Source organism: Trachemys scripta, chromosome 9, assembly GCF_013100865.1.
Source record: "Trachemys scripta elegans isolate TJP31775 chromosome 9, CAS_Tse_1.0, whole genome shotgun sequence".
NCBI lineage: Eukaryota > Metazoa > Chordata > Testudines > Emydidae > Trachemys > Trachemys scripta.
The window spans coordinates 10833526-10859239 of NC_048306.1; the positions used below are offsets into that span (position 1 = coordinate 10833526).

A 25714-nucleotide genomic window follows, 5' to 3' on the forward strand; every position below is an offset into this window, starting at 1 on the left:
AAGTATATTGACGCCCTATTAAGGAAAATATTAGCTGAAATAAATAGTTGAAGTTACAAGATCCGCTGATCAATATCAGAGCATCTTGGAAAGTAACATCCACTATCATGAGCTGGAGGACAGGGCATGTTGCAAGAATGAAAATCAACAGAGATAGAAACAAGATACATTCAGTCTGCAAGTTGTGTTGGGAGAGACCCATGCTTCTGAATGTAATGTAAGGAAAGTGATGCTCTTCAGATTTGACACCTGGATCAAGCCCTTACAAAGGACCCTGTAAGAGTTGCCAAAATCATTCTCTAACTTCATGGCCTGATATGTTTATCTAAGACAAGGCGGCAGCAACAGCAGCAGCAACTCATGAGGGTTCCAGAAAGAGAACTAGATTGGTGGACAGATTTGAACTTTGTCAGACCTTTTACCAAAAAAATGTATTGGGCATACCCAGGCACAAAGCAAGCTACCTTGGATTTGTATTTTCTACTATTTTCTTCATGATGAAATTTGTATTGAGGTGAAATAAAGCTTTTTAAAAATATATTTAATAATTTAGTTGGGCTATATAGGTGGACTTCCTCATAAATAATTGACTTGGTAATGTGACAGGGTGTCCTAAAGAAAGTTTAATCCCTTCCATCTTTATTAAAGTATTTCAGAAGAGTTTAAATGACAACTAAAAGTATATTTCAAATCTGTTTTTGTTTTTTAGGCCACTGGGGGAGGATATGAAGGGGATGATGCATATCCCAATGCAGAACTCTTCTTCCTAGATATTCATAATATTCATGTCATGAGGGAATCTTTAAAGAAGTTGAAGGACATTGTTTATCCTAATGTAGAAGAATCTCACTGGCTATCTAGTTTGGAGTCAACTCACTGGTTAGAACATATCAAGGTGAGTTTGTAGCACAAAATAATATTCTATAGGGATTGGATTTTCACTTATCTTACATGCCTTTTATTTTACAACAAAAAAAAAACCTACGTTAATTTGCTTTGTAATTTGTGTGATTACTGAAGAATCTTAGTTATTGCTCTTCTGGAATTGGGTGACCTTGAAAATGTCTTATTGTTTTGCTTGTTGGAAACTGTATAAAGAGTTGGCTGTTAAGGTAGGACTTCTGTAAATATCAGACTTGTTCTCTTTATTACAGATGCTATTTTCCAAAAGAATTCTTTTAAGTAAGAGGCAGCATTTATCTACTCTACACAAAGTGGAGTACCTTTTGACTAGTCAGGCTGTAAAATTGTTCAGGTATAGATGTGTTAATATCCAATAGCTCTGTCTAGATTGTACTAGTCTTAAGAATATATTATGGTAATATCCCTATTTATTAACAGTAAGAGACATTTATCATTTTAAATATTGACATACCTTGCTTTTGGGGGGAGAAAAGAGAGTTAATAATTGAGTGTTCAAGACAGTGTTAAGATTAAATTAATAAATGAGTGTAAAATAAAGACTCTTGAGTTGCAATAACACATGAACACAGAAAATTAAACTATTTTACAGCATGTTTAAGTAAACTGCAAGTTACAAAACATACAAGTTTTAGTTTAGCAATGTTTGTTTATTACATGAATTTTTGAACTTCATTTTCTTTGCAAACAAGCTGTGTTGCTCCACTTTGTAATTGAAATAAAATATTTTAAAGTATGCATTAATGGTCATAAAAATGTTTTTAGCAGTATATTTTGTCAGTTGGCTTTTTGGCTTGTACCCCTAACATTTCTGCATTTTTATAATGTATGCCCTGCTGTAATAACTACTGTTTACTTAGGATTTCCATTTTAAATGAATGGTTGCAAAAATAAACACAAGAAAAGGATATAAAACAGGCTTTATTTTTAGCAATAGCATCTGTCTCAAATCTTTAACTCAAAAGGAACTAAATGGAATGTGTAATTTTTAACACAGGTACTTCTTGTGGTAATCCTATTTTTAAAAAGCTTTTATGTTTCTCAGTATGGTAAAGACACCATTTTCTATCCCATTTTTGAGAAGTTGCTGTGAGATGATGAGTTTGGTTCTCTTTTTCTTAGTAAACCCTATCTTGTATAGTTTGGGTCTTCATTTTTTTTTATAGTAGAAATTGCAAATTGCTTGCTGAACTCCCAGAAAAATCTGATCAATTTAAGTTACATACAGGTGTTCTTCCCCAAGTCTTAATTAAAACTGTAAGAAATCAATCATTTTTGCTGGAATGATAACACTAACCTTCTGAATTGTCTGATATCCATACGTTGTTGTCAGCTTGTCTTGACAGGAGCTATTCAAGTGGCAGACAAGGTGTCTTCAGGGAAGAGCTCAGTGTTGGTACACTGTAGTGATGGTTGGGACCGAACAGCACAATTAACTTCTCTAGCCATGTTGATGTTAGACAGCTACTACAGAACAATTGTGGGTTTTGAAGTTCTGGTACAAAAGGAGTGGATAAGCTTTGGACACAAATTTGCATCGGTAAGAATTAGAGAAAATTATTGAAAGGAACTGTTTTAACGTTTTTTATGTACATTGTAAATTCTAAAACAAGGAAGATTTTTAGATGCTTGTATTGAAACTTGCATGCTATGAAAGTTCTAATAAATATGTTCAACTTTTCAGTTGATCAGCATGTCAAGTTTTCATCTGCTCTTTACTCAGTCTGTCTAAAGTGATGAAGAAAAATAAATTTGAGCAGAATGATCAGTCTTGCCTAGACTTGAAGCTAGTCCATAGCATTTATTTCATTTTTGTAAAATTCATTTTCTTTGTCTTCCATTTTTGCATCCTGCTGGAAATGCAGAACAGCTAATGTTATGGTGCCATTTAGCAGGCATCAGTAAGGAGGATAGTGAAAGCTTTCCATATGCCTCCAGGAAGGAGCAAAGAATACTGGAAACATGGAACATAAATTCCGCTTTCTCACTCCAGCAGTTTTTCTTGGCTTTTCTCTGACTGATCATAATGAGACACACAGATGGAAGAATCTGGACATCCTTTTCTAGGTGATGTGCTGAGAGAGAGCTTCTTCCAGCATGTCCTAGAATTTGTTAGAACAGGTTTCAACATAGGACTTAAGTACTGCTATGCCATAACACCAAGTCCAGCTCTCTCCTTCTACAGTCTTTTGAGGTGAGAGGGAATCCCTAAGGCTCCACCTCTATACTTACAAACTTTTCAAGGGCTTTTCTCACATGAGGCTCATCTTCAGAGCCATTCTCTCTCAGTAAGACCTGTCTTTTATCTTCCCAAGTTTGTGTCATTGTCTCTTTAAGCCCTTATGTGTTGCACCTCATGATTTAATCAGAATTGGGCTTTTAGTTGTCCTTTCCCCAGCTTGTAGTTTTGAAGAACTAAGCTCCTTCGTTATTAATCTTTGCTACCAATACCTTCCATTTCTTTTCAGACAAATTGATAGTTTTTCATTTGCCTCAGGAGTACTTTTCCAGAGTGATCATATACCTCTACATGGTTTTCTCCAACTTTTACCTAAACTCTTCCTCTCCTTTCAAACAGACATACTACTCTCAGACTGTAAAGGGACGAGCTATCCAGCTTTTAGTTGCACAGGACTGATATTCAAAAAGCCAGACTGTTTTCATGGTCCAGTGCAAGGATTGACAACCTCTAAGGCCACCATTAGTGGCTGGCTGAAATCCTGTATTGACAGCAGGGTAAACCCCCTTCTCTCACAGTGAAAAGATGCTTTGCCAGGGTCTTTTTCTGCTACTTAAGCAGGGAGAGAGAGGAGGCCACTTCCTCTGATATCTGCAGGGCCCCTACCTACTCTTCACTTCACATCACACCTTCATCAGTCCCTACAAAGTGGACCTAATTTTCCCCTCAAAGGCAGACTTTCAGGTAAACCCATCCTCTTATTGGGGATACTGCTGGCTTCTGCTAGCTGTTTTCACATCCTGCTGGCAGCACATACTCTGTTACCAAAGTTACCTTGTGCATGAAGTTACATTCTTTAGAATCTCTTATCGGCAAGGCTAGAGGTATGCTGTAGATGTTTTAGTTCATCAGTTGTAGTAAAACAGTAGCACAAGTGAATTGTCTTTTTTGAGGGATCATCTGACAGTGGACCAACATTGCTTCAGCTTAGAACTTTAGAAAGTTAGAAAAAAATATACTGCTAGATTTTGGGAAAGAAAGATTCTTGAATATGACAAACTATACAACAGCTGCTACTTATCTCTCTGAGAGAACATGAAGGGAAAGGACAAAGGAGCATAAACTTGATTTCCATCTCTGAGAAAATGTTTTCTTTTTAAATGGAGATATTCTATCTCCTAGAATTTGTTGGTAGAAATTGATTTCATACATTTACAGCATGTTCAAAAGAAACTCGGGACTTGAAACAGCAACAGTAGCATGAATTTAGCGTAAATGATTGAGCTGGGTAAGTATGTCATATTGTTTCAAACTTAAATGAAGATAAAAAACTAGTGCAAGTAGATGGAGTTCTTGCCACCTGAGTCATGTTTTGCATAGTGCTTTATGCACAGGATTACGGGTGCTGAAGATGCCCTTGCTTTGGAGGGTTGATTTCAATGCTGAATCTTGCAACCCTTAATCAAGAAACTCCCATTGATTCCAGCAGAAGTTATTTGCACTTCAGAATCTTTCAAATCTTTAAGTGTTCTGAAATGTTAATATGTAAAATTATATCGCTAAAGTCAGAAGGGTGGACAATAGAGTATTAACCACCTCATTGTAATATGTAGATCAAATGTGTTTTTCATGCGTCTTTTGGCATTTATGAAGCATCTCTCACACCAAAATAGACATAAGATATACACCAAAACCAGTTGTGAGTAATGTCGAACTTGCTTTGTTTCATTTCAGAGAATAGGCCATGGTGATAAAAACCATGCTGATGCTGATAGATCACCTATCTTTCTCCAGTTTGTTGATTGTGTGTGGCAAATGTCTAAGCAGGTAAGCTCTAGCCATATCCAAAAGATGGTGTTATCCAGCAAATAACAATATTTTAAAATTATCCTTGAATTAAGAGTCTGAATCCTCCAAAAAAAAAAAAAAAAAAAAGCCTCTCTTCCCCAAAACCACAACAAAAACAAACAAACCACCTCTGTATACATAAGTTTGCTACTCTGACCAGGTAGTAGAAAGTAGCATATTTACTTACCTTTTTTGTATGTGTGTTAACCCTCTCCTCCCTCCCAAGCTGGAAGTCTCACTATTTCTGAGTAGAAAATATGCTGGCTTTATGTCCAGTCCTTTTGCTCATTAACCAATATTTCATGTCTAAAGGACTGTACTATGACATAACTTAAATAGATGCTTTTATGAATATTTGTAATAGCGTAATACTGTTGCATATAATTACAGGAACTAGAATTAATGTATTATGGTTAATTTTGTTTTTATTTCATCATTCCAAAAACTGTTCCTGGAAACGCAATTCCCTCATGTAAGGACAAAACAACTTTAAATCTTTGAGTATCAAACTAGGTCTATCAAACTGCTATAGGTTATTTCACAGTCCCATCCCGCGTTTTCAGAGAACTGAGATTTTCTCCTTCCCCCATTTTTTAATCCTGTTCTAAAACCTTGCCCTGAAGATAGTGTGACATTGCTCCTGTCCTTCCTATTGAAGCTTGAAAAGAATGCTTGGGGCAGTTTTACCTCATGAGCTAACACTGTTCGTATTAAGTAGCAAAACTATGCATATTATCTTTATAGTATACCTAGCCCATGTAGGTCCAAAAATGAGAGTCAAGAACTGAAAATCAAATATTGTTTCCCCTATGTGTCAGCGCAAAGCAGGGTCACTAGGCCTATGACTGTTGTATTACTAGTTTAAATGTAATAATTTTGGTTGTCTAATCTTGATGTAGTTCAGTGAGCAATCTTTCATGGTATCGTTACTGAAGAACTGTATTTCACTGACTTTGAAGAATTGTGTTTCTGCCAGAGAGCTAATTATTCATAAAAGTTTAGCTAACATTGTGGAGACAGAACTTTTGCCTTGAATTTCTGTTGAATCTTATCTTGTGGATCGCAGTCTTCCAGCTATACCCTTTCACAGCTTACTCTGGTTATAGAAACTTATTGTCTCCACTTGAGATACCTCAAGAAATGTACAAGTTCCCTTAGTGTAATAATACTGTGCAGCCAACTAAGGACTTCAGTTTCCTTTTGCCCACTATAAGCCCCACCTTGCATTTTGTTTGGATAAACAAATCCTTTTCCAATATTAAGCTAAATCTGCCACAGAAAAGTCAACAGCTTTCTGCTTAATTGCAGTGGCCCCATACCGTTATCAACACCTAATTCCTGCATGTAGTTTAGTCTTAATCATTTTGAGACAAAAGTGAAAAAGTTCCTGATTAACAAGGAAACCAGCCTCTTGTTAGGCAAGATGAGACTTCATCCATCTTTGGAATGGCAGAATCAGCTTTATATCTCTGATCTTAGAAACTGTAAAGCACCATTGTTGGTCTGACAGGACATGTGCTAATGTATTCATTAAGAATGTAGGAGTGTTGACATCTTACCTGTTTGAACATTTAATCCATCATGTTTGTAGTTGTTTTGTGGCAGGAAATCTAGTTTTTAGGTAAACTTAATAACAGGTTTCCTAAATGACTTCTTTTAAACTAGCTGTTCAATCAGACTGATTCTATGTGTGCGCGCACACAGAAACAAATCTCTAACAATAACTTTTTTGTGCCTAGTTTCCAACAGCATTTGAATTCAATGAACAATTCTTGATTACAATTCTGGACCATTTGTATAGCTGCCGATTTGGTACTTTCTTGTACAACTGTGAATCTGTTAGAGAAAAAGAGGTAGGTAAAACTGATGATTGTTTGATTGTGGCAGGAGGAATATATGATCTTAATTTAAAAAAAATTAAGTTGTGTATAGTCAATGTAGCAAAAATGGCATTGTTATTGGAACAGTTGCAAGACAGCAAGCTTGTTTTCGTGTATCTAAATGACAGTATTCAGACTTCAGGGTACTTTGTGAGTTTGTCACTGCTTGTGGAATATTCTTCATATAGTGATTATACATGTGATACTTTTAGTTAGAAAAGAACCATGCTATATGAAAAGTATAACTGGAGTTACCAGAGTGCGTGCACTCTTATACTTTACAAATACTCGAAATCTTTACCATTTCATTTTCTTTGCAGAAAGTGACTGAGAGAACATTGTCATTGTGGTCACTGATAAATAGTGAAAAAGCAAAGTACACCAATCCTTTTTATAATAAAGAACTGAATCGAGCACTCTATCCAGTAGCCAGTATGCGTCACTTGGAACTTTGGGTCAATTATTACATTAGATGGAATCCAAGGATTCGGCAGCAAGTAAGTCAGCTTCTCTACAGTTTAATTATGACTTGTACTGTTCTTTTTACACTACACCGAATATAATTTATGCTCTCTGTTTAGTCATTTCAACTAATGTCTGTCAGGAAGCGTGACCTTTTTTTGAGGAAAGAGAATCTGAAGTTGCTGGATTTTTTTTTTTTTCCCCCTGTTGTATGTTTAAGCCCCATCTTCACTAGGAAATTGACTCACTGTTGATGTATTCCCCTGAACCAGTACTGCATTTTAACTGCTAGTGTAAATGGGGCACGATACGTTTCAACATCATTACAAAAAGCACAGTTGAGGCTTCTGTGCAAGCAATGGATCAGTTTCCTAGTGCGATATTCCTTTAGAGTTAGGCATAGTGTTTGACAGCTTTGCTATTTTCTTGCTGATTCTCTAGATAATAACTGAATCCAACAGCTTCTATGGTTGGTTCATACTCTCTACCTGTTGTACCAGTATCTCACCTGCTGCTTAATGTTAGAGAAATAGATTACATGTGAGGGGAGTAAAGCAATTAATTTATTTATCCCTAAAGGTATGTGGCATTTTATTTGGTCCTGCAGGGACCTGGAATTTGTTGCTGAAACTGTTCCTCTGATGGATCACTTCTGAAATTATAGGGAGATATCTGAAGAACAGCAGCAACCCCTTGACACTTGTGGAACTGGGCATAATTGAAGGCTGTGTGTCTGTTTGTCACATGCAGTATCTCTTTTCTACTTAATTTATCGTTTCCTCCCTACAGACAGAAATTGTTTGAAGTTTTATGGAATTGTGCTCAAAAGGGAAATGCTTATCACCCCACCTCCTGTTAAAGAACTGCTATGTATATGAATAGCTTTTTTTCTTGAAGCTCAAGAAATTTCATAAAACAGATGTCCAGAGTTTCATTAGAGAATTTATTAATAAAAAATGTTCTTGTTTTTTTGGAGGAACTCAGAAAACTTAGGTACAAAGGTTTTATTCAACACCGCCTCCCCTCCTTAAAAAAACCAAACAAACCAATACATATTTTTAATTATAAGGATGCTAATATATTATTGGTCTAGCTTGATGATTTAGTAGCACTTCCAAGCAAGACACTGTGATTTTAAATCTGGACTTAGCTTTTCAATTCCTGGGTTGTGAAGAGCTAGGTGTGCTCATGATGTCTGTGAGGCCTTGCCTATAATACCGCAGTAAGTCGACCTAAGTTATGCTACTCCACTTATGTGAATAATATAACTGGAGTCGATGTAGCTTAGGTCGACGCAACCATGGTGACTACACCATGTTGTGTTGATGGGAGACGCTCTTCTGTCGACTTCCCTTACTTTTCTTGGAGTGGTGGATTACCGGAGTCAACTGGAGAGTGCTCTCCCATCAATTTAGCGGGTCTTTACTAGATCTGCTAAATTGACACTGTCAGGGTTCCCTCCCCACTCTGAACTCATGGGTATGTGGGGACGCGCGTGAAAGACCCCCTAAGCTTATATTCTACCAGCTTAGGTTAAAAGCTTCCCCAAGGCACAAATTCTTTTCCTTGTCCTTGGATGGTATTGCTGCCACCACCAAGTGATTTAAACAAAAATTCAGGGACGGGTCACTTGGAATCCCTATTCCCCCAAAATATCCCCCAAAGCCCCTTTATCCCCTTTCCTGGGAGGCTTGAGAATAATATACCAACTAATTGCCTTTAATGTAAGTACAGACTAGACCCTTTATCTTTAGAACACTAAAATCAATCAGGTTCTTAAAAGAAGAACTTTATTATAAAGAAAAAAAAGTCAAAGAATCACACCTGCAAAATCAGGATGTAAGGTAACTTTACAGGGTAATAAAAATTTAAAACACAGAGGACTCCCCTCTGGACTCATATTCACAGTTACAAAAACAGGAATAATACTATCTCAGCATAGGGAAAATTCACAAGCTAAAACAAAACTTAACACATTTCCTTGCCTTACTTACACTTTTTGTAATTTTAGATGGATCATTTCAGGTATGTTTTCAGGAGATGTTGAACAAAGAGAGAGAGCACAAACAAAACCACCTCCCTCCCTCCCCACCCCCAGATTGGAAAGTATCTTTCCTCATTGGTCCTTCTGGCCAGGTGCCAAACAGGTTATTTGAGCTTCTTAACCCCTTACAGGTAAAGCAATTCAGTACAGCTGCCAAGGAGGGATTTTATGCAACTCTTTCCTTTATATTTATGACAGACACCCACTGCATCGATTGCGGCAGCGCCAATCTAAGGGCTTATCTACACTTACTGGTAGATCAGAGCTGCTGCAACTAAATTGATGGGGGGAATGCTCTCTGGTTGACTCCAGTAATACACCACTCCAAGAAGAGTAAGGGAACTAGACGGGAAAGCATCTCCTGTCAACGCAGCGCGGTGTAGACACCGCGGTACATTGACCTAAGCTACATCGACTCCAGTTACGTTATTCACATAATTGGAATAGCGTAACTTAGGTCGACTTACCGCGATAGTATAAACAAGGCCTGAGAATGGGGAAGAGGGAACAAACTAACCTCTCATCATTCAGCAGCAAGCTTTTCTGACTGATATTGAAATAGCATGAACTGGCTTTGTACAAAGCTGGATATAAATCTTTTGTTGTGAGGAAAGGAGAACCGATATGGGAAAAACCCTTTTGAGAAGGTTTTACTGTTTGGGACGCTGGAGAGTGCAAATGTTGGGTGCTGTCGAATTGTTAGGTGGAGTTGGAACAATCTCATGCTGAGGAAACATGGTCAAAATAACATTGTAAAAGTGACCTTTGTTGGATTTTTTTTTCTAGCAGCCAAATCCCGTGGAGCAGCGTTACATGGAGCTCCTAGCATTGCGTGATGACTACATGAGAAGACTTGAAGAACTACAGATCACAAATAATTCTAAGATTTCCAATTCATCAACCTCATCCGCATCTCCCTCACAAATGATGTCCCATGTGCAAACTCATTTTTGAAGGAAAAAATGTTTGATTCTTTATCTGAACATTGTAACCATAAGTGGTGCTTATTGTAGATCTATAGTACAAAAAGGAATATTTTAATGCCTTATATTGGACCTCTTCCTAACATGACATTTTTTAGATTGTCTCCATAGTTGGAAGACTTGAAAGAGCAGTCTCTTCAGTTCATTTGTGCCTTTCAGAATCTGTGGACAGGAAACCTTCTACAACATAGGAAGCTTATATGGGATGCTTTAGAAGTGTATTTTGTAAAAGTTTGATACAATTAGAAATATGATTTGATTTTTTTCATTAGTATGCATTAATTTATTGCATTGTTAGGTCCTGATCCTGCGAAGACATAACCATGGGCTCAATCTTATGCACTGTGAATAGTGCCATTGACTTCAGTGGGGCTTTTCACAGTGTATAAATGTAAGGATGCGCGTAAGTCTTTGTAGCCTTTGGGGCCTTAGACTTTTTGAGGCAAAAATGAGAGTTGTATTATCTTCTTGAGCTTTCAAAAGCAAAGTGCTCAGAAATAGATTTTTTTTTTCCTAGTAAACTGAAAACTACTCCAGTTTTTATTGTTTAAAATAATTCCAAATCTGAGGACTTCGGGTGACAAGAAACTTGTAATTAACAATTCAACTTGCTCAGTATGTATCCGAAAACATAACTGTATAGAAAGGCTAACTTTTATATTGTAGATGAAGATTTTAGAATAAATGGATGAGGATTGTGGTGGCTTTGGGGAAAATAAGTTGCAAACTCCCTTTTTTTTTTTTTTTTGTTAGCTGTGGAACACTACATATATTTTTGATTCTCGGTTCTGTCAGCAAGATTTTCTGGATTTTTGCTTTCATTAATTTGCCAAAAATAAAGAACGGTTCTCAAGAAGACATATATAAATCTAAAAAATAGGATCCACAAAGACATTGCTTAAATGTCCAGTAGTAGCAATAAGCTTAGCTTTTATATGTTTTCTAAAATGAAACATGCCAATTCAGAGCAGCTTTTATAACAAAATAGTTTAAAATTCTTCAGATTATGAGCAATGAGTTGGGAACCTCTTAAATGTGTAGCTAGAGCATTTAATCTATTCCTTTAACAAATTTATTCTTTATCAGTATTTAAAGGGATTTCAGTATATAAAATTTGCAGATAATAGATTGTGCATTGACTGAATCTTTCAATGAACTTGATTTGAAGTTCATTTCAGAGGCTTCTATTGTTACATTTATAATTTGCTCCTTTCAGGTATTTTTTCATTAGAGTTACAAGCACTTAAGGCAGCACAAACCTTGCTACTTGATATTTTAATTCATATTTGCATATACTTGGAAGTTTTAATGATTTTTCAGGCAATTGAGTACATTTTGCAATATAGGATTTGTAAAGGACTGTTCATAGATAATATAGTTATTTTAAAGGGAATGTTTGACACTTGAGGCTTCTACCTTTGTAAATTATTGTACATGTAAGTTTGATCTACAAAATGTAACCGCAAAATACAATAGGATATGTATAAATTGTTTGTAAGTATATAAAATATAGTTTATTAGAAATTCTCCAGTTTTTGTAAAGTGTAAATATTTGGGTACAAAAGCTAAATTTAAAGCATAGAGTTCCATAAAAATCAGATAGTTTAGAGAACATTGGAATATTTTAGAAATAGTATTTTGCATAGAAATAAAAAAGCACCTCTTAATTTGATACAGTAAATATTATGCTAAGAAAATTGCACTATTTTTTCAGGGAAATTCAGAATACTGCTTGTATTGTGTGTGTTGTAAGGACATATGGCTTACCTCCACTTATATTTATCCTCTCAATTTTACTCTCCCCTGAATCTGTCTTATATATTATTCAACATATGTATCTGGAGCAGCAGGTTTGAGTTCCTCTCCCCCCAAAATCTTAGCACGTTAAAATAAATTGGGCACAGTGCATCTAATGAACAAGGAAGCTCAAATTCATCTTGGCTACTTATCCCTATGGCAGAGTATAACTTAACAACTTAAAAACTATGCAGATTCTGATGTAATTGCCTTCTATTTGTATATGGTTTATAAAAAACTAGTTTTTTATTAGTTTTTGAGAATTGAAGTAGTTGGGTCAAACACCCCTGTAGAATCTTTTTCAGCAGTGTGCAGGAGGAGTTAAGAAAATCTAGTTTTTACTTTGTAAACACTAAATGATAAACCTATTGTTTGGGAAAGTTTAATGCAGTGAAAAGGATTAAATGCACTTGTTCCATTACATATATACAACTCATTTATATTGCCAATACAGTTGATACTGCATTTTTTATGTAGCTAGAGCTGAAATTCATTCTTTGGAAACCTCTAACTTAGCTATGTGTTCACTTGGATTCTTTGTCAAGACAATGATTTAGAATAAAACCCTTGTTTTTAATTCTATTAAAATAGTAATTTTAAATACGAAAAAGAACCTAATTCTTTAAGCTTCTATTTGTTCTAGGATGCTAACCTTTTAATCTTAATGTGGCTATGGATATAGTTGTGAAAACTGTGATCATTATTAATACACAGGTTTTTCTGTTCGTTTTAAGCTGCTTATTTAGGTCCCGATCCTGCAGTTCAATGCATGCTGGTGAACACTGAGGCTCCACATGAGGACACAGCAGTGGATTGTAGAATTGGGCCTTACACAGAAGTTAGCTCAATTGTGTTTGACCAAGGTAGTTATATGAAAATTGCCAAACTCTTAGTTTAGGGAGGATGAACGAGGAGAGAATTTTTAGGCATTTTTAAGAGCAATGTTGGGCAGTCTTTTATTGTGCTATGTTTCTGCACTATACCATGGTGCCGAAATGACTGGAGTAAATCTTCATTGTGACAAATCCCCCAATACTTCTCCCCCCAAAAAATTATTCTGCTTTTTCTTTTATATCAGACAGGGCTTAGATGTAAAAGATGAACAAGCTGCACATACATACAATGCATCACTACTGTGATTACCAGTGCCAGCTTCAAAATGTTGGTTTATTTCTTCTGTTCCTACTTGCATACTATCTCAAAGGCTTGGAATGACCACTCAGTTGTGTTACATCAAGCACCATCTTCTCCTTATTCAAAACTCTTCTGAAAATTCACTTTTTTCTCTTGTTGCACATTCTCTCCACCCCAACATCACAATACTGGTACACTGATCATAAACTAACTCCCTCATTGCTGTCTTCTCTGAACCTGTCTTTTAGACTGTTAACCCCTTTTGTTTGTACAGCACTGAGGACACTGGCATTGCTCAGCAAAACACTGATATTTATAAATGACTAGAATTCTGAAAATGTAGCGTTTTTAGCTGCTTTGTAAATGGCGCAAAGTTCTTACAGTTCAAACTTATCAGATGTGGTAACACTGTAATTCTTCATAATTGAGTGACTTGTGAAAGAGCATAAAATCCAGCTGCATGTTTGAGTAAAAGAAAAAATGTCAGTATAAAAACCCAGACCTCAACATCTGATTAAAACTATCTTGTTAGAGGGATTTTTTTTATACTTTACTCAAATACTGGAATGCTTTTCAATCGGTTTGGCTACCAAATCAATTTATTTCACATGATTGGAATCATAGAACTTAGCATATTTGCTAATTACTAAAGATGCTATTGTTTAAACAAGTGTGCTCCTTAAAAATCTATTATAAGCCTTGTTCTTTATTTGCATTTGGCAGGCTACTTGGAACAAATGTTATGCAGTCAGACTTTTTAACCAGATTCCTTAGAGTTCTTGCTAAATGAAATCTACCACTGCCATTAGTAAAAATCTTTGCTATCAACCCTATTTCCTCTTTACAGGAAGAGCTTGCTGCTCCAGTATCTTCTTGTAATCTGATTGATAATGAAAGCTATGCCACTAGTTACAGACCAGGATGTCAATATACTCTCTATACTCTCCCCCCTTTCAAAACTGGCCATGTTATCAAAAGGATCAAAGTAAAAAATCTGTCTTATTTAGATTCAGTCATCCAGCAGTAACACACTCTTCAAACTTCCCCTAGCTAAAACTCACTGAAATTTTGGGCATAGGCTACATTTGACATTTAAAAAAAAAAATTAAACCTGTTGAATCACTTTAATTAGTAGGTTAGTACCATAACTAAACAACCCTTTTATTAAAGTGAGATAAATGAGCTCTTCCAAGCTGTATTTCCTCTTTAATGTAATCTCTACATTAATGAAGGAAATGCTAAACCACTTCCAGTTGTGTATGCCTGTCACTGGCCCAAGGGAAGCGCCCCTTTTGTTGCTGGACCTGCTCATTTTGTTCTACTACCTGCTCAATGGAAGAGGGGCTTGGAGTGCCTTATGTGGGTGAAGGAGGGATAGCAACAGTACCTGGAGCTTCCCTACTCCACTAGGTGTAGTGTTCTCTGTAACCCTTTTTTCCCCTCTTTACTTCTGATGTGTTAGTCTACACTGCATGCTAACCTTGGGCACTAACGCAGCTTGGAGCTTAACCCCCCTTCTTTCTACACACAAATCAGCGTGATTTCCATCAGGATGCCAGGACCCTGGAAGGAGGTGTGGGTCAGCACCCCAGTGCTGCTGTGACTAGCCCTCTCCTTTTGCATGTGTGACTGCAGAGCTGACTCCTAAGGGCTGCATAGGGCAGCAGGGAGGCATTAAAACTAGGGTGACCAAACAGCCAAGTATGAAAAATGGGGATAGGGTGTGGGGGGGAAATAGGTGGCTATATAAGAAAAAGACCCCCCCCCCCCCAATCGGGACAGTCCCTATAAAATCGGGACATCTGTGAGCCCCAGCTCCCTCGGCGTTACAAGGCAAAGGGCGAGGGGGCTTAGTGTACAGAGGGAAGCTTTGGGAGCTGGGGCCTTGGAGGGCAGGGTCCCTTTACAGCCCCCCCTGCCCTGGGGTGGCGGGAGCTCTGCCCCGGGCCCTCGCTCTGACAGACACAGGAACGTCTCCCGCGGGCTGTGAGGGGGCGAGCGGCGGGGCCAGCTCCCGGCCGGGGCAGAGGGGGGGGGCCGCACCACCAGGGCCTGCCCTGCCCCGCTCCGCTCCCAGCTCAGGGCCCTGCCGGGCCGCCCGCTCCCCGCCCTCTCGGCGCCGCGGAGGCCTGTGGGTAAGCGCCGCCGCCAGGTGACAGTTCCTGCCGCCGCCTGGGCCGGGCCGGGCTGGCTGAGTGAGGCCCGGCGGGAAACCGGCCAATCCCGGCCGGAAAGATGGAGCGGGCGCTGGGGCCGGCTCTGGAGGGCGGCGGCGGCGGCGGGGTAGCCCGCAGATCCGTGCGGCCGGCAGGGCTGGGGGGCGCCGCCCCCGCCGCGGGCTCCCGGCAGCCCAGCGCGGAGACCTTGGACAGGTGAGCAGCCCCCTGCCCGCGGGGCCCTGACAGGCGTCGCTCTCCGCCCCGCTCTCCCTGGCTGGCGCTGCGGGGCACGTCCCCCCCCAGCCCGGCCCAGCCGCCGGGGCTCGCCCCGCTTAGCGGGCTCCGTGTCCCCCGGGCACTAGTGGGGGAGCCGGGGGCAGGGGTGAGGGCAAGCCCCACCCGTCCGCGGGGCCGCGATCTGCCCCGGGGTGGGGACCCGCCGGCGGCGGCACTATCGCGGGGGACGGCGTAGGCCAGCGCCCCATTCACCAGCCGGGCCCCCCGCCTTCGTCAGCAGCCCCCTGCTCCGTGTCTCCGGCCATGGCCGCTCGTCCCAGGCTGATGCCAGCTCCTGGTGTCAGCTTGTTCACCTCCGTGGGCTGAACATCGCTGGGAGGAACATCCAGGGCCGCCCTCTCTTGCTGGTGAGACTGTTGTTTTACACCAGCGGTGCCCTCCTAGCTTAAGATGCAGCTCAGCACAGCAGGATACTGACATAAATCTGGAGATGGGCATTGTCACCTCACAAACAAATGGAAAACAATCCAGTTTGAGTGATGTACTTGATATCTTAAAAATAGGGGGAAATTTTACCTAACTTACCTTAGAGAAGTGGTATCTGAGAGAGCTTTTCAAAGCTTCTAATACATAGGTATGTTACATCAACAAAAACAAATCTAATAGGCACAAACTGATGGGTAATATTATGGGGGAAACGGGAGCAGCTGGAATCAAGCAAAAAGTACACCAAAACAGTAATAGCATTGGTCTTCATATTCGCTTTAGACTATGGTGTCGGGTAGTCTCTCCCTTTTTTTTTTTCCTTCAACCCTGACACACACTTAATGGGCTTGGAATTATAGAAAAGAATGATTTCTGATTAATATACTGTAGTGGATGTCCCTTGAGATCAAACTACTTTGTGAAGAGCATAATGTTGAGAGTGAAAAACTAGCAATATTTATTTATATACAGGAAGTGAGGAGCCACTTTCAGTCTTGTTTACAGACACTTACACATTTCTGCCCAATACCCTTTTGTACCTTTCCGGCTTGTACCTTTCCAAAAGAGAAAAGAGAACTTTCTTGCAAGTTCAGTAACAAATCCTTTAGCTGTTAGAATTATCAGATCATGTGAGGAGAGTATCTTTTCTGTGGTTAAGATGGAAATTTGGAATTTAGATACTTCAAGAGTTGGTTATTTTAAAAATATTTTACCTATAGTGTTCAAAATAATTGTGTTTAGAAATGGGAAGAGAATAGTATTCCTTTGATACCAGCTAGGCTGGGGAAAAGGCATGCTATGCATATGTGAGGAACAGTACCATGGTACCAATAGCGAACCTTGCAGCTCCTGGCACTGAGGAAAGACTTTTGTGTGCAGCTGCTGCAACATCAAAGCAAGCCTCCCCTGTGCATGTAGTGGGTCTCCTCCCTCCTGTGATATTGACATTCATCATTGCTGTGATTCATAAGAACGGCCATACCGGGTCAGACCAATGGTCTGTCTAGCCCAGTATCCTGTCCTCCAGTAGTGGCCAATGCCAGGTGCTTGAGAGGGAATGAACATAACAGGTAATCATCAAGTGATCCATCCCTTGCCGCCCATTCCCAGCTTTTGGCAAATAGACTAGGGACACTTCAGAGCATGGTTTTGCATCCCTGCCCATCCTGGCTAATAGCCATTGATGGATCTTATCTGATTCTTTTTTCAACCCTGTTATAGTTTTGGCCTTCACAACATCCTCTGGCAAAGAGTTCTATAGGTTGACTGTGCGAAGAAATACTTCCTTTTGTTTTTTTTAAAGGTGCTGTCTATTAATTTCATTTGGTGACCCCTAGTTCTTGTGTTATGAGAAGGAGTAAATAATACTTCCTTATTTACTTTTTCCACACCAGTCATGATTTTATAGACCTCTATCATATCCCCCCTTAGTCGTCTCTTTTCCAAGCTGAAAAGTCCCAGTCTTATTAATCTCTCCTCAGATGGAAGCTGTTCTATACCCATAATAATTTTTGTTGCTCTTTTCTGTACCTTTTCCAATTCCAATAGATCTTTACAGGCCCTGATCTTGATGAATACTGAGTGTCTGCAACCCGTTGACATTTACAGGAATTTTTTTTTAATATAGCACCTATTGCATGGTATCTAAGTGCTCTACAAAATTAAGCCTTGATTCTGTAATGGGTGCTGTGCTGGCAAACTTTTTTGCAGGATCAGGGTCTTAGGGAGTACAAAAACTCAGAACAACAGCAAAAAATCCCTTACTCCATTTTTCTGAGGCAGAAGAATGTGTGTAGGAGTTTCTTAAGAGTATTGCTTTTGGGGAAGTCACTGACACATTACTTATTACCATAGCTACTGCACACCACAGACCATGCATGACAACGATAACAATGTCCCCACTCCCCTTCTCTTCTGTACACACCCCTTTGATGAACTACCATCTCCTAAAATCATTAGTTGCAGATATTGGTTGTAGTGGGGAGTTGTGCTGGGCGTAGATCAGTGGTCTCCAACCTTTTTACGCACAAGATCACTTTTTTAATTTAAGGGCGAACCAGGATCTGCCCCGCCCCTTACTCAAGGCCCCGCCCCACTCACTCTTCTCCACCCTCACTCACTTTCACTGGGTGGGGGTTGGGGTGTGGGCTCTGGGCTGGGGCCGAGGGGTTTGGAGTGTGGGAGGGGGCTCTGGGCTGAGCCTGGGGCAGGGGGTTGGGGTGCAAGCTCTGGAAGGGAGTTTGGGTGCAGGAGGGGGCTCTGGGCTGGGGCAAAATGTTGGGGTGCAGGAGAGGGGCTGACTCCAGGAGGGGGCTGGGGCAGAGGGTTCAGGGTGCAGGAAGGGGTACGGGGAGCTGATTCCTGGAGCGGGCTGGGGTGCAGGAGGAGTGCGGGCTCCCGCTGGGCGGCACTTACCTGGGGTGGCTCCCAGGCAGTGGTGCAGCGAGGTTAAGGCAGGCTCCCTGCCTGTCCTAGCCCTGCACCGCTCCTGGAAGTGACCAGCATGCCCCTGCGGCCCCTGGAGGGGGGTGCACATGGCTCCGCACGTTGCCCCTCCCTGCAGGCACCATCCTTTCAGCTCCCATTGGCTACAGTTCCCTGTTCCCAGCCAATAGGAGCTGTGGGGGTGGTGCTTGCAGGCAGGAGCAGCGCGCAGAGACCCTCTGCCGCTCCTCCCCCTGGGGCTACAGGGGCATGTTGGTCGCTTCCGGGAGCAGCACGGGGCCAGGGCAGACAGGGAGCCTGTCTTAGCTCCTCTGTGCTGCTGGACTTTTAGCATCCAGAGATCACGATTGACTGTCAGAGGCTCATTAAATTTAGTAACGGGGATGATGGAAGGTTGGGATTCTCTGGGGGATCGGGAAGGGCAGGGTTATGGTTGTGGTTTGTGTTCCACAGTAGCTGTAATGATAGGGTGTGTCCCCCTGTTGGTGAAGGAGAAGATGGTATGTGCTCTTAGGTGGCATAACTTTTCACTTCCTTGGTTTTGTGGATTTGAGTCAGGTATGTGGTGAAGTGGTTAACATTAATTACTTCACATTTTTATAGATTAATTTCCTTTTTTTTATGATTAAGTGTGGGTTTGTTTCTGTGCAGAGTTGGAGAGGGGGACCTGGGCAGTGGGTATATATGCACCTGCTGATAAAGAAGATGAGATACACCAGCAGCTGGTGCATGTGAATCATTATGTTCTAAAAACTGTATGTAAAAGCCTTCTCTGTTGTGAACAGAAGCTGCACATAAACCCTAATGCCAGCCATTGCATATAAAAGTCTTTTGTCATATGTGTCAGGAGCTGCACATAGTTTATGCATTGGCAGCTGCTTGTGCACAATAATCACCTACAATCCATTTTAACACAATCCTCCCACACTTCTCACCCAATCTACTCAGAATACACCTTTCTACCAAATTTTGTGAAGATACGCATGACATCCTGGGTCCATTAAAATCAGTAGTAGTTTTGCCAGGTTTTTCCCCAGAATGTTTAGATAGCAACTGATTGATAAATAGACTGCTAAAAAAATCCAGTAAGAGTCAAATTTCAGACGCTTCCTGTAAAAACAAAACAAACAAAAAGAGATACCACCCAAATTATATAGTTTTTAGGCCCTTTGAGTTTTCTGACTCTGAAATTTCACACCAAAAAGCCACCCACTTTTAGGAGAAAAAATGGGTTTATGCCCCCATTTTAAGAGCACAACTCTAACTATGATTTTCCTAACAGAGCGCCTTTGTAATGTTACATGAACCACTGTGGAAATGAAACCACTGAGTTTTAATTTTCACGAATATGTGTTTTCCACTTCTATTTTTCCTTTTCAGATGTGTCAACCATTAAGCTATATGTGGTATAGTTGCATACAGTTTAAGCTGACCACCTTAGCCTACACTAGAAAAGTTGCACTAAGTATATCAGTGCTGGTTAGGGGTGTGTGGATTTTTGTTTTTTTAAGCAATACAGTTATACCAGTATAAAGATGCTTTATACTGGTGTAGCTTTATTTCACTTCCCGAATTGAATAATTTATACTGGTGTAAGCACTTTTATGCTGGCATAACTGCATCCATAGATACTAAATTTTTCTTTTGCTGCTTCAACTGGACTTGTATATTTAAAGTGGCAAAACTTTCTGGTGTGGCAATCCCTAATCAAAACCCAAATTATTTTCATAATTAACAAAATGGGGAAATACAAACAGAAGTATGTGCTTAGAGAAATGCTTAGAAACGTGGGAGTCAGGGCAAAAGTAAAAGATGCCTGAAAACCAGAGACTATCATGAGGAGAAACACACCAGAAATTTCATGGAATAAGGAGAGGGACAGTAAGTGAGATCAAAGAGACGGATGAGCAAAAGAGAGAGAAATACTATCATTAACTGGACTTGTAGCTAAAAATTCATACACTTTCTCTGTTCCCCAAAATGTGGGTAGAGTTCTCTGCAAAAGACGCAAATGAAACTAAAATCCAGTTCAAGACTAACTATGGTAAAAGAGACTTCTCTGAAGGAGGAATGTAATTGATTTTTAATAATGAAACCACAGATTATGAAGTGGTGCTGTCTAAAGTTTATGCAGCAAGGGAGAGAACTAATAAAATCCATGACTTAAAAATTACTTGATGATCTTCCACTTCAGATATGTAGCTACTGCAGTGCTCACCACACTTATCTTCAGCCAGCACCTCTTGAAACTCATATGCTGTTTCTCGCTATGACACAATGCAATCAGTGTGTGAAAGGCCTCTTAAATTGTATCTTGTGCTCTTGATGAACAATCTGTCACGCCCACTCAACTCCCAGTTTTACCTGTTCGTGACGTGTACATTTGTGATTTATTAGTCATTCACTTTTAACATTCTGGGAGTATCCCAGAATTCAAAATTAGCTTATATGTTTGTTCATTATATACTATTTTTAAAATGTATTGTACTTTCTGTTTCTGACTTCAATTAAAAAAACACTATGTATACAGAAGAACCTCACCTCACTAAAATGCATTAAATTGTTGAAGCACAGTCTGAGATTATACTGCTGTGCTTGGAGCAGGGACAATAGGGAAATGGGGAACATCCTATTACTCCCCCATCCTCTCATCTGGTACTCTGAAATATACTGAAATAGACCTAGGGCACTTAAAATTTGCTGGTGGCAAATTACAGTGGTTCTGCCCGTCTCAATATTTATTAGTCCCTGAACTTCACCAGTCTGCACTGTCCTTGTCCCATTCACACATTGCATTAGTCCAGATTAGTGAAATTCTGCTGTAGACTTGCCTGATGCAGTATCTTGAGGGGCGGGGGGTGTTGTCTTGTGTGCTTGCTAAACTACAAAGTTCAGTAATGTGAAATGAGTTTCCCTGTCGTTAGCAAATGCAAAAAAGGAGATACAGCTAGGTAGAAAATTCCCTTGAAGAAGAGTTATATATTTTTTCTTATTGTTTTAGAGGTGTTCCCTTAGAGAATATTTCATTTCCTTTTACATGGCAGTGTTAGAATAGCTTCTATCTCTTAGGCTTTATTTGAATAATAGTGTCACATATATGAAATTCTTGAAAGCACTTAGGTCCTGGAAGCACTTGCTCAAAATAAATTATTTTTGATGGCCTTAAACAGAAATATATGAATAGTTTTAACAATATCTGATAAGGGAATCAAGAGCTTCATGTCCCCAGGGCCCTGAACATTTTTGTAGATTAACAGTTGCACGTCTGAATCAAAATTAATGGCAAATTCCAACAAAATTGAATTCTTCTCAGTAATCTGATGGGCAAAAAGGTGGTATGTACTCTGTTCTTTAAGAGTATAATGTCATTAGTGTTTGTGTAATTGTTTGTGGGTTATGTTCATGTGGGGTGTAATTAAATGTTCTCATCACTTCCTCAGTGTAAAGTAGTAATCATTGCTAAACACTCTGAAATATTTATTTTGTTCTTGTAGCCCTACAGGATCCCATGTTGAATGGTGTAAACAGCTCATAGCTGCTACCATTTCTAGTCAGATTTCAGGTTCTGTGCCATCAGACATTGTATCAAGAGATTACAGGGTAAGTGACATTTATGATTTGAGGAATACAAAAATAATTGTTCAGTCTGTTGAAATGGCTGGGCAGGAAACTTGCTACTTTGATTTATCCACATGACAAACACCTGAGTGGATCCTTGACCATTTGAGAGTCAAATGTCAGTTAATAGCGAATGGAGAGGTGCAAAGGTTTTCTTTGTATTTTATCTCTCATTTAGAGGAAAGTGACTCAGTTCTACAGAACAAAAGGTAGATAGAGAAAAGAAAGGAAACTTCGAAGGTGGCATTTTACATTGATGGTGTGAGGTTTTTTTTTTTTTCTTTCCTTTGATTTTTATCTAGAAATTTTCTGGAAGTTTGATTATTTTTTTTAATTATAGGAATGAAACATTTGTTTCTTGGTTTGGAATCTTGTCTATGCACCATGCACTCACGAGAAAAAATTCAGCTATGTGGATTTCACAAAAATTACTGTATTTTCTGGCGTATAAGACTACTTTTTAACCCAGGAAAATCTTCTCAAAAGTCGGGGGTCGTCTTATACGCCGGGTGTCGTCTTATAGGGCGGGTGCTGAAACTTCCGAGCCGGGCTGGAGAATCTGCGGTCGCCGCATATGGTGGGGGGAGCTCAAAAACGGCCGCGGCCGCATCCCCGCCCGATGACGAGGTGAGGGGGCGCCTCACCGGGAAGGTGTAAGTGAAGGGCGGAGCAAGCTGCAGGCGTCCGGGACGCCCAGGGTATGGAAAAAAGAGAGTGGCACTGTGCCCAGAAAAACACGCCTCTTTCACCCGTCTGGCCCGCCCTTGTATCCTATTACCGTACCTCCTTCTCTGCCTCTCAGATCTCGCTCCTGAGGACTGCAGTGAAGCGGCGCAGGCGCGCATGTGCGAGATCTGAGAGGCAGAGAAGGAGGTAATAGGATACAAGGGCGGGCCAGACGGGTGAAAGAGGCGTGTTTGCGCTACCGCTCTGATAGTCTTGGAGACAGGGAGGGCTGGGCAGGCAGGGAGAGCTGACCAATCCAAGCAGGCTTTGTATACAACAACCAGCCAATCGCCGGTAAGGTACATCGCTTGCCGTGATTGTCTGGTTGTTGTATACTGGGTACCACATACAGTACAGCACCAGTATCTGTACCTGTTCATACAGTATAGCACCAGTACATACAGTACAGTATACAAATGTCCAACAGTCAAAACCCCATCATGGCTCCACCAGCAAGAAGAAAGAAATATGAAGCCAGTTTCAAACTTAAAGTTGTAAACTTTGCCATGGAACATAATAACTGCGCTGCTGCAAGACAATATGGAGTAACAGAAAAGATGGTTCGGGACTGGAAAGCAAATGAAAAAGCATTAAAGAGTATGCCAAGGGGTAAGTGTGCATTAAGAAGAGGCACTCCACATTGGCCAGAACTCGAAAAACATGTAGCAGACATGGTGAATGAGCATCGCCAAAACGGTTATGTAGTGACACGAAATAAAATACATTTGTTTGCACTTCAGTGGGCCAAATCTAACCCAGATCACAGCAACAGATTTAAGGCCACTGTATCCTGGTGTACTAGATTCATGGGAAGGCATAATATGGTACTGAGGCAAAAGATGAAAATTGCCCCAAAATTACCTGCAGATCTTGATAGCAAAGTAAATAGTTTCCATCGATACGTAACACAACAGCGCACTAAACATGGCTATGCGTTAAGTAGTATTGGAAATATGGATGAAACTCCAATGAATTTTGATATGGTTGGAAATAAAACTGTCCATCAAAAAGGTGAAAAAACAATTTTAATTAAAACAACAGGACCTGAGAAGTCCAGTTTTACAGTGGTACTAGGATGCACAGCTGATGGCGCCAAACAGACCAATGATTATTTTTAAAAGAAAAACAATGCCGAAATTCAAGTTCCCTGTTGGTTGTTTTGTACATGTGAATGAAAAAGGCTGGATGGATGAAGAAGGGGTAAAGCTATGGCTTGATAATGTATGGAGCAGGCGACCAGGTGGACTTATTCAAAAATGTAGTCTACTGGTGTGGGATATGTTCAGGGCTCATTTAACTCCCAGCACCAAGCAAATGCTTGCAAGACTAAACACAGATGCGGCAGTTATTCCTGCAGGATTGACATCGTTGGTACAGCCACTGGATGTGTGCCTAAACAAGCCATTTAAAGATCCCATTCAAGAACAGTGGAATGAATGGATGGTTAGCGGCGAAAAGTCATTCACAAAAGGAGGAAACATGCGTGCTCCACAGTTGGATGTTTTGTGCAAGTTTGTCATAAAAGCCTGGAATGATATTGATGCAGAAACAGTAATCAAGTCTTTCAAGAAGTGTGGCATATCAAATTCATTAGATGGTATGGAGGACGACTACTTGTGGCAAGATGAAGAGGAAGCCGAAGCTGAGACCACACCATCTGATACGGAATTCGATCCATACGATGACTGCCTTACAAATGTATCACAAGATGTCATTGATGTACTTATGATATCAGATGACGAACAGGAGGATTTTGAAGGCTTTTAAAGGGAAACTGTCACGCCAGCAAAACCTGTAAAAATACCATAGCTTGCAGTTATGATGGGCGTTGCTAACTCGCCAGGGACTTGCCCGGCACTTGCTCTCTCTCTCTCTTGTTTGTTATCTTCCTCCTATCATCATCAGTTCCAGTTTGGTTGACAGCTTAGAAAACAAACAGCATGGCAGCTCCCATGGGTCTATTGTCTTATCCTTCCTTTCAGCTTTAGAGTGAATTAGGAAAAGTTTAATCCACTTGCACTGTTTTATGTTTACATGTTTGATGACAAACAGCCTTATGTTTATAAGTGACAGTTTTCCTGCTAAGTACCTGCATGTCATAAGCATTTGAATTAAAATTACCATATTGAAATCAAATCTGATGTTGTTTTAATTTTTTTTTGGTGTGCGTTGGAAGAGGGGTAGTCTTATACGGCGAGTATATCCCAAACTCTATATTTTAACTGGAAAAGTTGGGGGTCGTCTTATACGCCCAGTCGTCTTATACGCCGGAAAATACGGTAAATATAATTTGCCTTGGTGAATATTAAATGAGCATATCTTCTCCAACGTGAAAAGAACATTTACCTATTTTTACTTTTCTTCCTTTGTTTTGGTGTGACAGTTTCACTATCTATGGTAAAACGTCCCTTATAAATCAGAACAGACTTTCTCTTGTTTGTTTTCTCATCCAACAACATAGATGTCATTGAGACAATGAGTGTGCAATGTCTTAGCTCTGATTAGAATCTTTGGGTTTTTCCCACCCTCCCCTTTCATGCTCTCTTCTGTTTCCCTACATAGAATCATAGGACTGGAAGAGACCTTGAGAAGTTATCTAGTCCAGTCCCCTGCACTCAAGGCAGGACTAAGTATTATCAAGAGTAATGTGTATTAAATCTCTCTTGCACTGCAAATTGACACAAGTGTTACCTTTGTTTCCAGTCCCCATAAAAGTCCAAAAGGTGTTGTTAAGCTCAGGTCTTCCATGTGCTTTTAATTCTTCCCTGGAATTAAAACAAAATCATGAGTCTGGA

The 25714-nt window shown here is 40.1% G+C and overlaps 2 protein-coding genes across 8 annotated transcripts in view; both read left to right on the top strand.

Annotated features, from left to right (window-relative positions):
* Positions 1–12724, top strand: part of MTM1 (myotubularin 1) — a 55125-nt gene extending 42401 nt beyond the window's left edge. Inside the window, exons 10-15 of the mRNA XM_034781492.1 lie at positions 710–895; positions 2255–2461; positions 4835–4927; positions 6688–6801; positions 7149–7325; positions 10121–12724. Of these exons, the coding sequence (XP_034637383.1) occupies positions 710–895; positions 2255–2461; positions 4835–4927; positions 6688–6801; positions 7149–7325; positions 10121–10288 (945 nt within the window). The 3' untranslated portion in view covers positions 10289–12724. The remainder of the gene's footprint in view (positions 1–709; positions 896–2254; positions 2462–4834; positions 4928–6687; positions 6802–7148; positions 7326–10120) is intronic.
* Positions 12725–15389: 2665 nt separating this feature from the next.
* The window catches only part of MTMR1 (myotubularin related protein 1), a 60547-nt gene continuing 50222 nt past the window's right edge, over positions 15390–25714 (top strand). For 6 of the 7 annotated variants that reach the window (XM_034780633.1, XM_034780634.1, XM_034780638.1 and 3 more), the window contains exons 1-2: positions 15393–15620; positions 22070–22175. In XM_034780633.1, the coding sequence (XP_034636524.1) occupies positions 15484–15620; positions 22070–22175 (243 nt within the window). In that variant the 5' untranslated portion in view covers positions 15393–15483. Of the gene's footprint in view, positions 15621–22069; positions 22176–25714 lie in introns of all 7 variants that reach the window. The other variant, XM_034780640.1, reaches the window with a different exon arrangement.